Source organism: Oryctolagus cuniculus, chromosome 6 (assembly GCF_964237555.1).
Source record: "Oryctolagus cuniculus chromosome 6, mOryCun1.1, whole genome shotgun sequence".
In the NCBI taxonomy this organism is placed as follows: Eukaryota; Metazoa; Chordata; class Mammalia; order Lagomorpha; family Leporidae; genus Oryctolagus; species Oryctolagus cuniculus.
The window spans coordinates 155,825,727-155,839,368 of record NC_091437.1 but is presented as its reverse complement, the minus strand read 5'-3'; the positions used below and the strand labels follow the sequence as shown (position 1 = coordinate 155,839,368).

General features: G+C 42.9%; 1 protein-coding gene across 8 annotated transcripts in view; it reads left to right on the top strand.

Annotated features, from left to right (window-relative positions):
• The window catches only part of ASAP1 (ArfGAP with SH3 domain, ankyrin repeat and PH domain 1), a 381,209-nt gene that overhangs the window by 261,945 nt on the left and 105,622 nt on the right, over window positions 1-13,642 (top strand). For all 8 annotated transcript variants that reach the window (XM_051844826.2, XM_051844821.2, XM_051844824.2 and 5 more), the window contains 2 exons: window positions 5,617-5,691; window positions 6,154-6,203. In XM_051844826.2, the coding sequence (XP_051700786.1) occupies window positions 5,617-5,691; window positions 6,154-6,203 (125 nt within the window). The remainder of the gene's footprint in view (window positions 1-5,616; window positions 5,692-6,153; window positions 6,204-13,642) is intronic.

Genomic DNA, 13,642 nt, shown 5'->3' with positions numbered 1-13,642 from the left:
TCTGTTTAGGCCTGATGTATAGCCTGGCAGGAGAAGTAGCCCTTCTATACCAATTTGGAAGGAAATACTGCATGTTCCAAACCTAAACATAATTCCTGGAGTGATTTTAATGTGTTATTTGCTTACTAAAATGACAATAGATACACTTTTTAAAATATACCATCCAACTTACAAACTTGAATCATGTAAATAATTTATTATATGAATTCAGCTTTCCTTGAACAGTAAGGAAATGATGTTGAAAATTGAGTATATAGGAAGAGTTATCAGTAGGGTTTTGGTAAAATGAATCAGAAAATAGATTTGTGAAAGACTTTTTTTTTTTTTTTTTTAGATTTTTTATTTATTTATTTGACAGGTAGAGTTACAGAAAGTGAGAGGGAGAGACAGAGAGAAAGGTCTTCCTTCCATTGGTTCACCCTCCAAATGGCCGCTACGGCCGGAGCTACACCGATCTGAAGCCAGGAGCCAGGTGCCTCCCCCCGGTCTCTCACGCGGGTGGAGGGCCCAAGCACCTGGGCCATCCTCCACTGCCTTTCCGGGCCACAGCAGAGAGCTGGACTGGAAGAGGAGCATTGGGGACTAGAACCCAGGGCCCATATGGGATTCTGGCGCCGCAGGCAGAGGATTAGCCTAGTGAGCCATGGCACCAGCCCCAAAAGACTTTTTAAGTCCATTGAAGATAATGAAGGTGAAAGCAAAAGTTTGTGTACTCATACTGTTACCGTATCATCTTGACTGCACTGTGTTCACCTGGAGAGGTGACTTTGTTACACATCAGTTTGCAGAAATCCTAGTCAGGCCATAAGAAGGGTTCCTGAGAGAACTAGAAAATAAGAACATGGGAAGACAGCAGAATGTTGTGACTGTGACTTTGTGTCATCCGTCTGTGTCAGTTTCTCTTCGTTGGGATCTCTGAGGAAGGGAGCTTTGTTTTGCCCTCAGTGAAAATTTTCCTCTGCAGATTGATGCTTTCTCTTTGACCTGTGTCTGTGCAGGCACTCGGGTCATTACTGCTCATTTGTCACTTAACACAATCTCCTCTGCCAGTTTTTTAACTTTTACCTGGCAAGTACATTGTAAAATGTTTGTAATTCTTAAATATCTTCCTCTGCAGCCTCCTCAAAGGGCCATCACTGGGAAGATTCTGAATTCATAACACAAAATTGTTTTGCTTCTTTTTGTTTCTTATCAACACCCAGGAATATGTGGCACATCACAGCCTCTTGTGATAGAGGTGGCCGTGTGCCAACTGTCCCCGTCCCCAGAGCTAAGTCTTTCAAGGTAGGAAGGTGTTTTATTCATTTCGGCCTGTCCAGCTCCTAGCGTAGTGTAGATAGTCGGTAAATAGTCGTGGATGGACAGATGGCAGGTGAACACACTTACGGGTGAGTAAAAGCATTTGTGAGTGAGGGGACCCACAAACCTGTCCATCTGTGATCTCATTCTGCAGGTCCTCACAGACTTGGTTCCACGCTACTAAACTTTATGTCACCAAGATCATAAGAGGTCTCCTTGATACATACTCTATCATGATCCCTCTTCAGCCCTGCTTTGGCTGTTCCCACGCCTCACTGTCTCTCCCGTGATTCTCCTGCCGCTCTTCCCCCAGCTCCTTCCCTTCTCCTTTGTAGACTCCTCTTTGTATCTAAGATATTCTTGATTCTTGGAGTTGTCCATGGGTGCAACTCTAGCCCCGCACCCGCCTTGCCTAACCACAACGATAAGAGGTTATTACAGGTCGCTACGTGCAGTCAGCACGTGATTTTTGAGGGACTCTTCCTTCAGAACAACCCTCACATTCAGTCATAACCACAGGTTCCGTGGTTCCGTTTATAGTAGTTTTGAAATGCAGTTTCCTGTCAAGGTAGCAGTGACATTAATGTATATTTTTTCTTGATTCATTCAACAAAGGACTTGAAGCATTGTTGAAAACCATAATTTACAAGTAAAAGTTAAAATGGGTTTATAGTCAGTGTCTTTTCATGTTTTATTTTAAATTTTGACTTTTTAAAGTAAATAATATTTTTAAGGCAAAACATCTCTCACCCTGTCCCTTTCCCGATTTCATCCCTGGAGGGAACCAGTAGCAGCAGACTTTTCAGATTGAAATTATTTAAGGGATCAGAGGGAACCAGTAGCAGCAGACTTTTCAGATTGAAATTATTTAAGGGATCAGAGGGAACCAGTAGCAGCAGACTTTTGTGTTTGAAATAATTCAGGAGACCAGCATTGTAGTACAGTAGGCTAAGCTACCACTTGGGATGCCAGCATTCTATTTCAGGGCACTGGTTTATGTCCTGGCTACTTAGCTTTTCCAGCCTCTTGCTAATGTACCTGGGAAGGCAGCAGAAGTTGGCCCAAGTACTTGGGCCCCTGCCATCCATGTGGGAGACTGGAATGAGTTCCTACCTCCTGGTGTGAGCCTTGCCCAGACCTGGCTGTTGCAGGTATTTGGAGAGTGAGCTAGAAGCATGCTCTCTCTCTGTTGCTCTGCATTTGGAAGGAAGAGTCTTTAAAAAAAAATAATAAACATAGACTCTCCCCCCTCCCCCGTGTTTATATAGATCTTAATGTACCATAAGTACTGTTTTACACCTTGCTCTTTTCACTTAAAAATTTACCTTGGAGATATTTCCAAAGTCAGGAATTAAAAATTACATGGCTTGAGTCCTCTGCTGAGGCATAGAGCAATAAGCCATTGCCTGCAGTGTCGGCATACCATATAGGCGCCAGTTTGAGTCCTGGCTGCTCCACTTCTGATCCAGCTCCCTGCTGATGCACCTGGGAAAGCAGCAGAAAATGGCCCAAGTCCTTGGCCCATGCACTCATGTGGGAGTCCCAGAAGAAGCTCCTGGCTCCTGGCTTCAGCCTGGCCTGGCCCCAGCTGTTACAGCCATTTGGGGAGTGAACAGCAGATGGCAGATCTCTCCTCTCTCTCTCTTTCTCTCTTGCTCTCTTTCCTTCCCCCCACCCCCTTCCTTCTCTGCTTTTCAAGTAAATAAATAAGTCTTTTTAAAAAATTACATAACTTGTTCAGCCATTCCCTACTGGTGGGAACTTAACCCTCCATCGGTAGGGAGGAACCTTGTACACACACGACTTTGTTTCTTGCCTTCTACAATTGTTTCTTGAGCACCTCCTCTGTGCTTAGCAGTGTTCTGGGAATTTAATAGTGAACGTACAGGCCCCGTTCTCATGGAGGTTGCATTTAAATTGTTGAGACAGACAAGAGCATAGAAATAAGGCAACAAGTCCATGTAACAAATGGTTAGGGATGGTAAGTGCTTTGAAGAGAAATAATGTCAAGATTTCCCTGAAGAGAGGAAAGATAGATGCTGGTGTGATTAGTGCAGGGGAGCCTCACCATCTCCACAAGGTCTTAAGACCCACAGCATGGTGGGGGTGCTGGGGAAATAGTATTCTAGTGACCTATCTAGGGTCATGTGTCATGTTCACTTTTAAGTCTTCCTCCTCACACCCAAGGCCAATGGCTTTGAACCTTTCAGGATGGTTAGATAGTATGTGTGTGTGTACTGCAGCCATTTAGAGGGGACACAGACAACTATAAGGGTTAGACAATATCTGAGGGTTTTGTTTTGATTTTTGTTTATTTGTTTTGTTTTTACATACTTGCCAGGAAGCAGTGTCCTAGATTCTCTGAGAACATGGGCCTTCCAGCCAGACTGTTCTCTGTCGGGGTGGTACCAACAACTCTTTTTCTTCACAATGTGAAAGAAGTAGGTGTTTGTCATCCAAACCCTCTGGGGGTGTGCACCGGAAATTTCCTTGTGTGTGGAATGAGCTGGCACCGAGGGAGAGTACAGCAGTAGGATGATTTGTGAACTACAGGAAGCCTCGAATGAGAACAACAGGAAAAGGAGCAGGGAGAAGTTAAGAGCCCAAAGGAGAAAGGCCTTCCTGTTCCCACATTACCTTGTTCGTGTTTAATACCAAAAGCCATTTGGGGCTGGTGCTGTGGTATAGCGGGTAAAGCCACCGCCTGCATCCCATGTGGGCTCCGGGTCGAGTCCCGGCAGCTCTACTTCTGACCCAGCTCTCTGCTATGGCCTGGGAAATCAGTAGAAGACAGCCCAAGTCCTTGGGCCCCGGCACCCACATGGCAGACCCAGAAGAAGCCCCTGGCTCCTGGCCTCAGATCGGTGAAACTCCAGCTGTTGTGGCCATCTAGGGAGTGAACCAAAAGATAGAAGACCTTTCTCTCTCTCTCTCTCTCTGCTCCTGCCTCTCTGTAACTCTGCCTTTCAAATGAATAAATAAATCTTTTTTTAAAAAAATAAAGAGTGATCAGTACTTTGTGGGTATCAGGGAGTGAGCTAGAATTCCTGGGAACATTAACTCAGTGCATCTTGCCAACAGCTGTACACTCTGTAGGTGTGGGGCACCCTAGCCAGCACTGGTCCCTTCACGGCACTCTGACCCTCTGCTCTCATCTAGCATGTCACAGCCTCTCGTGGTAGAGGTGGCCGTGTGCCAACTGCCCCCATCCCCAGAGCTAAGTCTTTCGAGGTGGGAAGGTGTTTTATTCATCTCAGCCTGTCCAGCTCCAAGCATAGTGTAGATAGTCGGTAAATAAGTCGTGGATGGACAGATGGCAGGTGAACACACTTACGGGTGAGTAAAAGCATTTGTGAGTGAGGGGACCCACAAACCTGTCCATCTGTGATCTCATTCTGCAGGTCCTCACAGACTTGGTCCCATGCTACTAAACTTCATGTCACCAGGATCACAAGGGTCCTTGAAAAGAGAGTCTGTCAGGATCCCTCTTCAGCCCTGGTTTGACTTGCTTCCACTTGCTTCTCCCGTGGTTCTCCTCCCACTCTTCCTCCCAGCTGCTTGGCAGCTCCTTTCCTTCTTTGTAGAATCCTCTGTACCATCTTCCAATCAAGGAGCCCCAGGCCACTGCCTGAGAGCACTGGAAAGATCTACGCCCCTGCTGTGGGTGGCACTTCGCAAGGTTCTTGTCTTTCGGTGGAATCTGGGCTCCAAGGATACAGCCATGAACAGAACAGTCAAGGTCCCTGCACTCTTGAGCCCGTGTTCTGGTGGGGGCAACAGAAGGCACATTCAGACAGGATCATTTCAGATAATGAGGCATGCCCAAAAGAAAATCAAAAGGAAATGGCAAAAGCCAGCTGTCTCATCCCCTCCGTACTGTGACAGTACAGTCAAATAAAGATCTGACGACTTCACTCTAGGTAGAGGTGGCAGTGAAAAATGCTGAAATGGTGCGAGGAACCATCCGGACCCATGTCTGGAAACTGTAGCTTAGTGCAGAAGAGCACAGCTCTGGAGCCGTGCTGCCTACATTCATACTGCAGCCCTCACCCCTGGGCTGGGTGCTTCTGCATAGATGCCTCTACCCTGTCTCCGTCTCTAGCAGCAAAGGGGGTGGGAGGTGGTTAAATTAATTGTACCACGTGGCCAGGTTTCATCCAGGGTTAGTGAAGCAGTGTTATAAAGCCCTTCATCAGAGTCTGGTCTGGAAAATGCTGTCATTAGGAGCAGGCCATGTTTTTTTTTTGTTTTGTTTTGTTGTGTTGTGTTGTGTTGTGTTTTAACTGTCTCCTATCTTTGCTTTGTTTTGACTTTCAGCTCCAGGGCTTGAGCCACAATGTGATCTTCACCTTGGATTCCCTGTTAAAAGGAGACCTAAAGGGAGTCAAAGGAGTAAGTGTTTGGAAATTCTGATTTTCGCTTTAACCTGAAAAGATTGATTTTCCTCCCCCCTTTTAAGATCCCAGAACTGCTTGTACTTGAAAGGCTCTGGACATTTGTAGCATAAAAACTGTCCTTGGAAAGTGAGCACTGGAAAAGGTGTGCGACTTGAATAATGGTATTGACAGTGGAATGACATTAGGCACTTGGAGGAAGATTGGCAGGCGTCTTGGCGGGGGGGCGGGGGGGGGGGAAGCTGGGCCTGAATCTTGGCTTGTCGAGTGGGGCCACTTTGGACCAGCCCCTCAGAGCTCAGTCTTGTCCTGTGTTAACAAACTGCACAGCAGGCAGATACTTGTCTTGAGAAACGTTTCAGGTGCCCTACAAAGGAAGTCATTTTTGCCAACACTCCAAAAAATATTCATTCTAAGCAAATGTAAATGTAATGTCAGTTTTCTTTGTTTCTTTTTTAAGGATCTCAAGAAGCCGTTTGATAAAGCCTGGAAGGATTATGAGACAAAGTTGTAAGTGACTTTCTGTTTCCATTGGTCATGAGTTTCATGGCACCTTTCTCCTGCCAGGACTCACACTCAGTGGTTTTTACGGGCATGACCTCCTAACAGTAACTTGCTTGTGTGCAGTTTTCCTTCAGCTTGTGTGTCAGCAAGCAGAACATTCTAAACTAGTAACTGCCAAGTAGGCATTCACTTAGGGCTGTCTGAGCCTGGAACCCGAGTGAGCGTAGCGTGAGCACTGGAATCAGATCAGCTACCTTGTGTATTTACTGAGGTGAGGTAGCTGTGAGGGATTAGAGAGATAAGAACTTTGTGTGGTACCTGGCCCATCTTCATACTCTACATTAATCATACGTGTTCCTTTATTACTATTATTCCAAGACATTTGTTACATCAGGCAATAGGGTACGGTACTAGTAGGTAGATATTTCAAAGCTTTTAATAGAAGTCTTGGCTATAATTTTGGATAACTATAAAAGTAAGAGAATAAAAGATACTCCTGTAGGCATATAGCAATAACAGCAGAATGAATATAGAAGCAAAATGAAAACAGATTAAGGGTGAAATATGCTTTTCCCCAACTACTTTCATAATCGCTTACATAATAAGTGCATTGTTGGGGACTTGTTGTCTTAAGAATACTTTGTACACTGACAGTTATAAATACAGCTGGGAACAAAAAGGTTCTTAAAATGGTCAACTGATGTAAATGAACGCGGTGAGCCATCATGTTTTGCTGTGTGAAAAGTGGGTCATGAATACTTAAAAATGCGTGTGAGCTAAGTACTGCACCTGCCCAGAGGTGACTCTTCAGCATATGGAATGGAACAGATTGAAGTACTTCCAGAGTGGGCCATGCATGTCCATAAAGTAGGGAGAAAATGCCTTGCTCTGGGCTTATAGAATGTCTCCATTATAGGACACAACAACAAGAAAATATGACGTGCTTTGCCAGCTATAGTGCTACTAGTATTAGATGGAACAAGTATGATGCTATTTTTCTTTAAAAAAAAAAAAATCTGTGGGTTGAAGACCCTGCTGTAGGTGGTGGTCAGTATTGTGAGTATCATAGGATATACGAAGCATTCTCAGGTGACCCAGCTGCAGTCAGTGCCCTTCTCTCACAAGTCACAGACTTGTCTGGCCTTTGGTTTGGATCATCCTCCAGAAACTACACTAGATGAGAGCAGCAACGAGGTTGGTAGGTTCTTAGGTGGGGGATGTTAAACTTCCCGCACCTAGTGGGAGCCTTCAGCACACAGGTTGTACACTGCGTGCGTATTTACTGAAGGAATAAAGGGAGTAGCCAGACCTGGAAGCATGTTACAAAAACAGTGAGTTAAGCGGGTGCTGATTTTAAGACCCGAGGGAAGGAGGCTTTGTTTTCCTAAAATAGAGTCCTTTCTCACTGATGTGTAGTGGTATGGTGCAGGGGCAGGGAAAACCAGCTGATGTTTTAGACTCATTTGATTATAAATTACAGAAAACAAAATGACTGATAGGCAAAAAGCCTAATTTTTTTTCTGTGCTTTTCCATTTAGAACTTGGAAGGTATTGAAGTATAATGGTTAAGATTATAGACTTAGGCATCATTACAACTTTTGGGACCTTGAGCCAAGATACTTAACTTAGATGATCCCTACTTGTAAAATATTATAAAAATTAACCTTTCTTAAGGTTTTTGTGAAGAAAAGATAAGGTATTGGAGAGCAGCTGTCATGCAGCACAGAAGAGTCATGTAAAAAATAGTTTCTATTGGGTTTTTTAATAATCAAATTTTATTTGGTCAAAATAATGTAACATAAAGGAGAACATCCAGTGGTACTTGTATCGAGAGAAATTCCAAATCCCATTGGCCCCGACACTGTAGAACTTTATCACAGAATTAAACTCTTCTAGAATGGGTCAGGTGCCCATCTGTGTTACCCTGCAGCATCTGCACTCAGTGAGCTCATGCTGTACCCGTGAGCCAGGCTCTGCACGCATGGTGAAGGGGAGAAACACTGAAGTAGGCTGGCTGCACGTGTGCTTCTCCTGAGAACACAGCGGCCTCTGCCCGCCGCACCCACTTCTGGTAGTCGCTCTCCTCGCCGCACCCACTTCTGGTAGTCGCTCTCCTCTTACAGCTCTTTCCTCTGGTTCGTCTAAGATCGAAGATCCCCCAATACTCTGCTATCCTTTCTCCCTCATCTGTGCTGTATTGCTAAGACAGACAAAGACCGAACTCCCTTGCAATACCACCTCATTACTTTTCCACCCCCTTTCATCCAGTATGGTAAATGCAGCGATTTTTGGTCAAATCAATTTTGGACTGAATTTTTAGTTGTGAATATTTGAATATGATTTTCTTTTCTGATAGTTCAATGACATGCTTTTTTCTTAATGACACAATTACCTCATTGCTTTAGTTTCTAAACACATCTTTTCTGAGTTTTTATCATCTGCTCCAACAGATGTCACACTTTCCAGTATTTCTGTTCTAGAAATACATTACAAAATTTATTACACTGATTATATATGTGTGTGTGTGTGTCTGTGTGTGTGTGTGTCTGTGTGTGTGTATATATATATATATATATATATGTTATCATTAAATTATCTTTCAGTTCTTTCTCTGTCCTGGAGATATGGTTTGCCAAAGCTCCTTATATTAGCAATATAGCTGTCACCCTGGGATGGCACTTTGACTCGCAAGGTTTAAACCTACTTCCTCTTTCCTGGTGTAGTCTGTTTTGCTGGCCTACTGCCTCCAGGAGTTTCCAAGAAACCGCTCTACAGGGGTAAAAATCGCAAACTTTAAGTGTCCAAAAATGTCTTTATTCTACTATCTATACACAGAATGAGAGTTTGGTCGATAACTCTTGTTCTCTCAAACTATTGAAGGCATTGTTCCCTCATGTTTTGATTTCTAGGGTTGCTAATTTTTAAAAACATGATGCCTTTCTCATTCCCGTTTATTTTTATATGACATGTGGTGGTTTGCTTGTTACTGTGTTGTGTTTTGCAGTCCAGATGTACTAAGGTCATCTCTTTGTAAAGGTTTTACAAAGAGTTTTCATGTACATAGTGCTTGAAGTTCTTTTTGCTGTTTTTGTATTTGCCGTCTTTAGTTCTTTAATTCTGGAAATATTTATTGTAATTCCTTCTGCTGCTTTTGTTTGTATTTTGCTAAAACTCCTCTTCTGGACTTCCTGGACTGTTGGCATTTTCTTCTAATTTCTGTTCTGTCTTAATATATTTTAGGTTATTTGTTCATTGTTTTTCCCCTCACTTTTTCAGACATTTTTATTTTTGCTATCATATTTCAAATTTTTAAAAACATTTTCTCAATCAGGGTATCTCTTGATAAAATTCCCTTTTATTTCTTTTGTTTCATCAATGCAATATTTCAGCAGAGGATTTGACGTTTTATAAAATTTACCTGCTTCCTTGGTGTCTCTCATTCGTCCCCGCCCTCCCCCTTGGGTATTGTGCCCACTCACTGTCATTTTAGAGGCTCTCCTTAATTATCTTAGAATCTCTTACTGTCCTTTTCATGTTTCAGAGCAAGGCACTCCAGGACAGATGGAAAGCTCATACACTTCGGCAGGAGCCGCCCAAAAAACAATGACCCCTCTTTCTAAGGGGGTTTAGGTTTTAGGATGCCGAGACAGTTGTCCTATTCAGTAGGGATATTCTTTTTTTTTTTAACTTTTATTTAATGAATATAAATTTCCAAAGTACAGCTTATGGATTACAATGGCTTCCCTCCCATAACGTCCTTCCCACCCGCAACCCTCCCCTTTCCCACTCCCTCTCCCCTTCCATTCACATCAAGATTCATTTTCGATTCTCTTTATATACAGAAGATCAGTTTAGCATACATTAAGTAAAGATTTCAACAGTTTGCTCCCACACAGAGACATAAAGTGAAAAATACTGTTTGAGTACTAGTTATAGCATTAAATCTCAATGTACAGCACACTAAGGACAGAGATCCTACATGAGGAGTAAGTGCACAGTGACTCCTATTGTTGACTTAACAAATTGACACTCTTGTTTATGGATCAGTAATCACCCTAGGCTCTTGTCATGAGCTGCCAAGGCTATGGAAGCCCCCTGAGTTCACCGACTCTGATCATATTTAGACAAGGCCATGGTCAAAGTGGAAGTTCTCTCCTCCTTTCAGAGAAAGAAGAGAAAGGTACCTCCTTCTTTGATGACCCATTCTTTCCACTGGGATCTCACTTGCAGAGATCTTTCATTTAGGGTTTTTTGTTTTGTTTTGTTTGTTTGTTTGTTTTTTGCCAGAGTGTCTTGGCTTTCCATGCCTGAAATACTCTCATGGGCTTTTCAGCCAGATCCGCATGCCTTAAGGGCTGATTCTGAGGCCAGAGTGCTGTTTAGGACATCTGCCATTCTATGGGTCTGCTGTGTATCTACTTCCCATGTTGGATCGTTCTCTCCCTTTTTGATTCTATCAGCTAGTATTAGCAGACACTATTCTTGTTTATGTGATCCCTTTGACTCTTAGATCTATCATTATGATCAATTGTGAATAGAAATTGATCACTGGGACTAGTGAGCTGGCATTGGTACATGCCACTTTGATGGGATTGAATTGGAATCCCCTGGTATGTTTCTAACTCTACTGTTTGAGGTAAGTCAGCTTGAGCATGTCCAGAATTGCACATCTCTTCCCTCTCTTATTCCCACTCTTATATTTAACAGAGATCACTTTTCAGTTAAGTTTCAGCACTTAAGAATAATTGTGTATTGATTCCAGTATTCAACCAAAAGTATTAAGTAGAACAAACAAAAAAAATACTAAGAGGGATAACATATTAAGTTCATCAACAGTCAGGGTGAGGGCTGATCAAGTCACCGTTTCTCAGTGTTCATTTCTCTTTAACAGGTTTCCTTTTTGGTGCTCAGTTAGTTGTCACCTATCAGGGAGAACAAGTGGTATTTGTCCCTTTGGGATTGGCTTATTTCACTCAACATAATGTTTTCCAAATTCCTAACAGGGATCACTTTTCAGTTAAATTTAAACACCTAAGAATAATTGTGTGTTAATTACAGAGTTCAACCAATGGTACGAGAACAAAAAAAATACCAAAATGGATAAAGTATTACATTGTACATCAACCATCAGGACAATTCTAAAAGTCTATCTTCAGCTTCCTTTCTAGAGATTGTGCCCATGGTGATGTTCTGAAACTGTGCAAGCGAGGGAGGCACGCAGCCCTCTAGTGCAAGGTGCTTGCTTCTCCATTGCTCCTCTTCCCTCTTCACTCCTGCTCTTCCCTTTATGTCTTCAATTCTTCTTGTCTTTTGGAGATAATACCTTTTATGCCTTTACTGTCATTTTAGTGGGATCCCTGGAAGAAGAAGTAGACCAGTGATGATCAGGTCACCCTGGTAAACCAGTAGGCTGTTATTACTCACTAGGGCCTGACCCCTCGCGTTTGTTCTCAAGCCACTGATTGCTAAGGTAACATGACTAAAGAATCGCTTAGGTGTAGTATTGGGATATTAGAGTAAATCCCAATCAGGTGGGAGTGGATTTTCCCTTGGTGCGATGGGTTGGTTTTCTTTTTTTTTTTTTTTTAAGATTTATTTTATTTATTTGAAAGACAGAGTTACAGAGAGAGGTAGAGACAGAGAGATCTTCCATCCACTGCTTTACTCCCCAGATGGCCACAATGGCCAGAGCTGCACTGATCCGAAGCTAGGAGCCAGGAGCTTCTTCTGGGTCTCCCATGTAGGTGCAGGGGCCCAAGGACTTGGGCCATCTTCCACTGCTATCCCAGGCCATAGCAGAAAGCTAGATTGGAAGAAGAGCAGCTGGGACTAGAACCAGCAGCCATATGGGATGCCGGCGCTTCAGGCCAGGGCATTACCATGCTGTACCACAGCACCAGCCCCTGATGGTTTCATTTTCCACTGTGTTTGTATGTGGACAAGGATATTGGCTTTCTTTGGGCTTTAATTCCCCACACCACCACCACCACTACCACAACTTAAAGAAGAAACTTAAATCACCTAGCCTTTGCATTCAGAACAGGAAATTAGAGGCTGTTTCTGAAATTAGAAGTCCATTTCCATGGTTGTAAAAAATTTTTATTATCATGTATTTCACAGATAGAATTCTAAGAAAATAACCATAGTTCCCCCCACCCTCAGTCCTCGCCCCTCCTTGTTTAGACTATGATTCTTGGTATTGCCAGTATATCATTTGCCATAGTCAAAGACTAGCCTAGGGTACTGTAGGGTTTTTTTTGTTGTTTTTTTTTTTGTTTGTTTGTTTGTTTGTTTGTTTTGCCAGACTGAGTTAGACAGTGAGAGAGTTATAGGCAGTGAGAGAGAGACAGAAAGGTCTGCCTTCCGTTGGTTTATTTCCCTAGTGGCCGCTAAGGCTGGCGCTGCGCCGATCCGAAGCCAGGAGCCGGGTATTTCCTCCTGGTCTCCCATGTGGGTGCAGGGACCCAAGCACTTGGGCCATCCTCCGCTGCCCTCCTGGGCCACAGCAGAGAGCTGGACTGGAAGAGGAGCAACCAGGACTAGAACTGGTGCCCCAACCAGGACTAGAACCCGGGGTGCTGGCGCCACAGGCGGAGGATTAGCCCAGTGAGCCACGGCGCCGGCCAAGGTACTGTAGGGTTAATATGTACATTTCTTGTTGTGAGTGACCAATTCTCCTCTTCCCTCCCCTCACTCAAGAATGTTTTCATAGGACTGCAAATTATACATTGGGTTTTCTCCCTGTCCTTATTTTATACAATCCAGTGCTATGTGGTTGAATAATTAAAATGTGTTATTGACATGTGGGAATAGCCCATTTGGAGCCTGTTGGAAATTACCTTTGATTTAATTTCTGTGCATACCCACAAAAAAATCTTAGATGCTTGGTCTTGAAATAATTCCAAGTCTCTATCAGTACTCAAGAAAAGTCTCAGTCTTCAATTTTTTTGATGCTTTTTCACCAGAAAATGCTTTACCCAAAAAAAGATAGACTAACAAAATTTCTTCATGCCAACTAAAATGTAAGAATTTACATTACATTACATGAATTTATCATGTGGAAGATCAGAGTTATAATGTAAGAAGTTTCCTAGATAAAAATCCATCCTATGCAAGTGTTTTCTTTGTTTTTTTTTTTATTTAGTAAATATAAATTTCCAAAGTACAGTTTATGGATTACAATGGCTTCCCCCCCCCCATAATTTCCCTCCCACTTGCACCCCTCCCATCTCCCGCTCCTTCTCCCATTCCATTCACATCAAGATTCATTTTCAATTATCTTTATTTACAGAAGATCGATTTAGTATATATTAAGTAAAGATTTCATCAGTTTGCACCCACACAGAAACACAAAGTGTAAAATACTGTTTCAGTACTAGTTATAGCATTACTTCACATTGGACAACACATTAAGGACAGATCCCACATGAGAAGTAAGTACACAG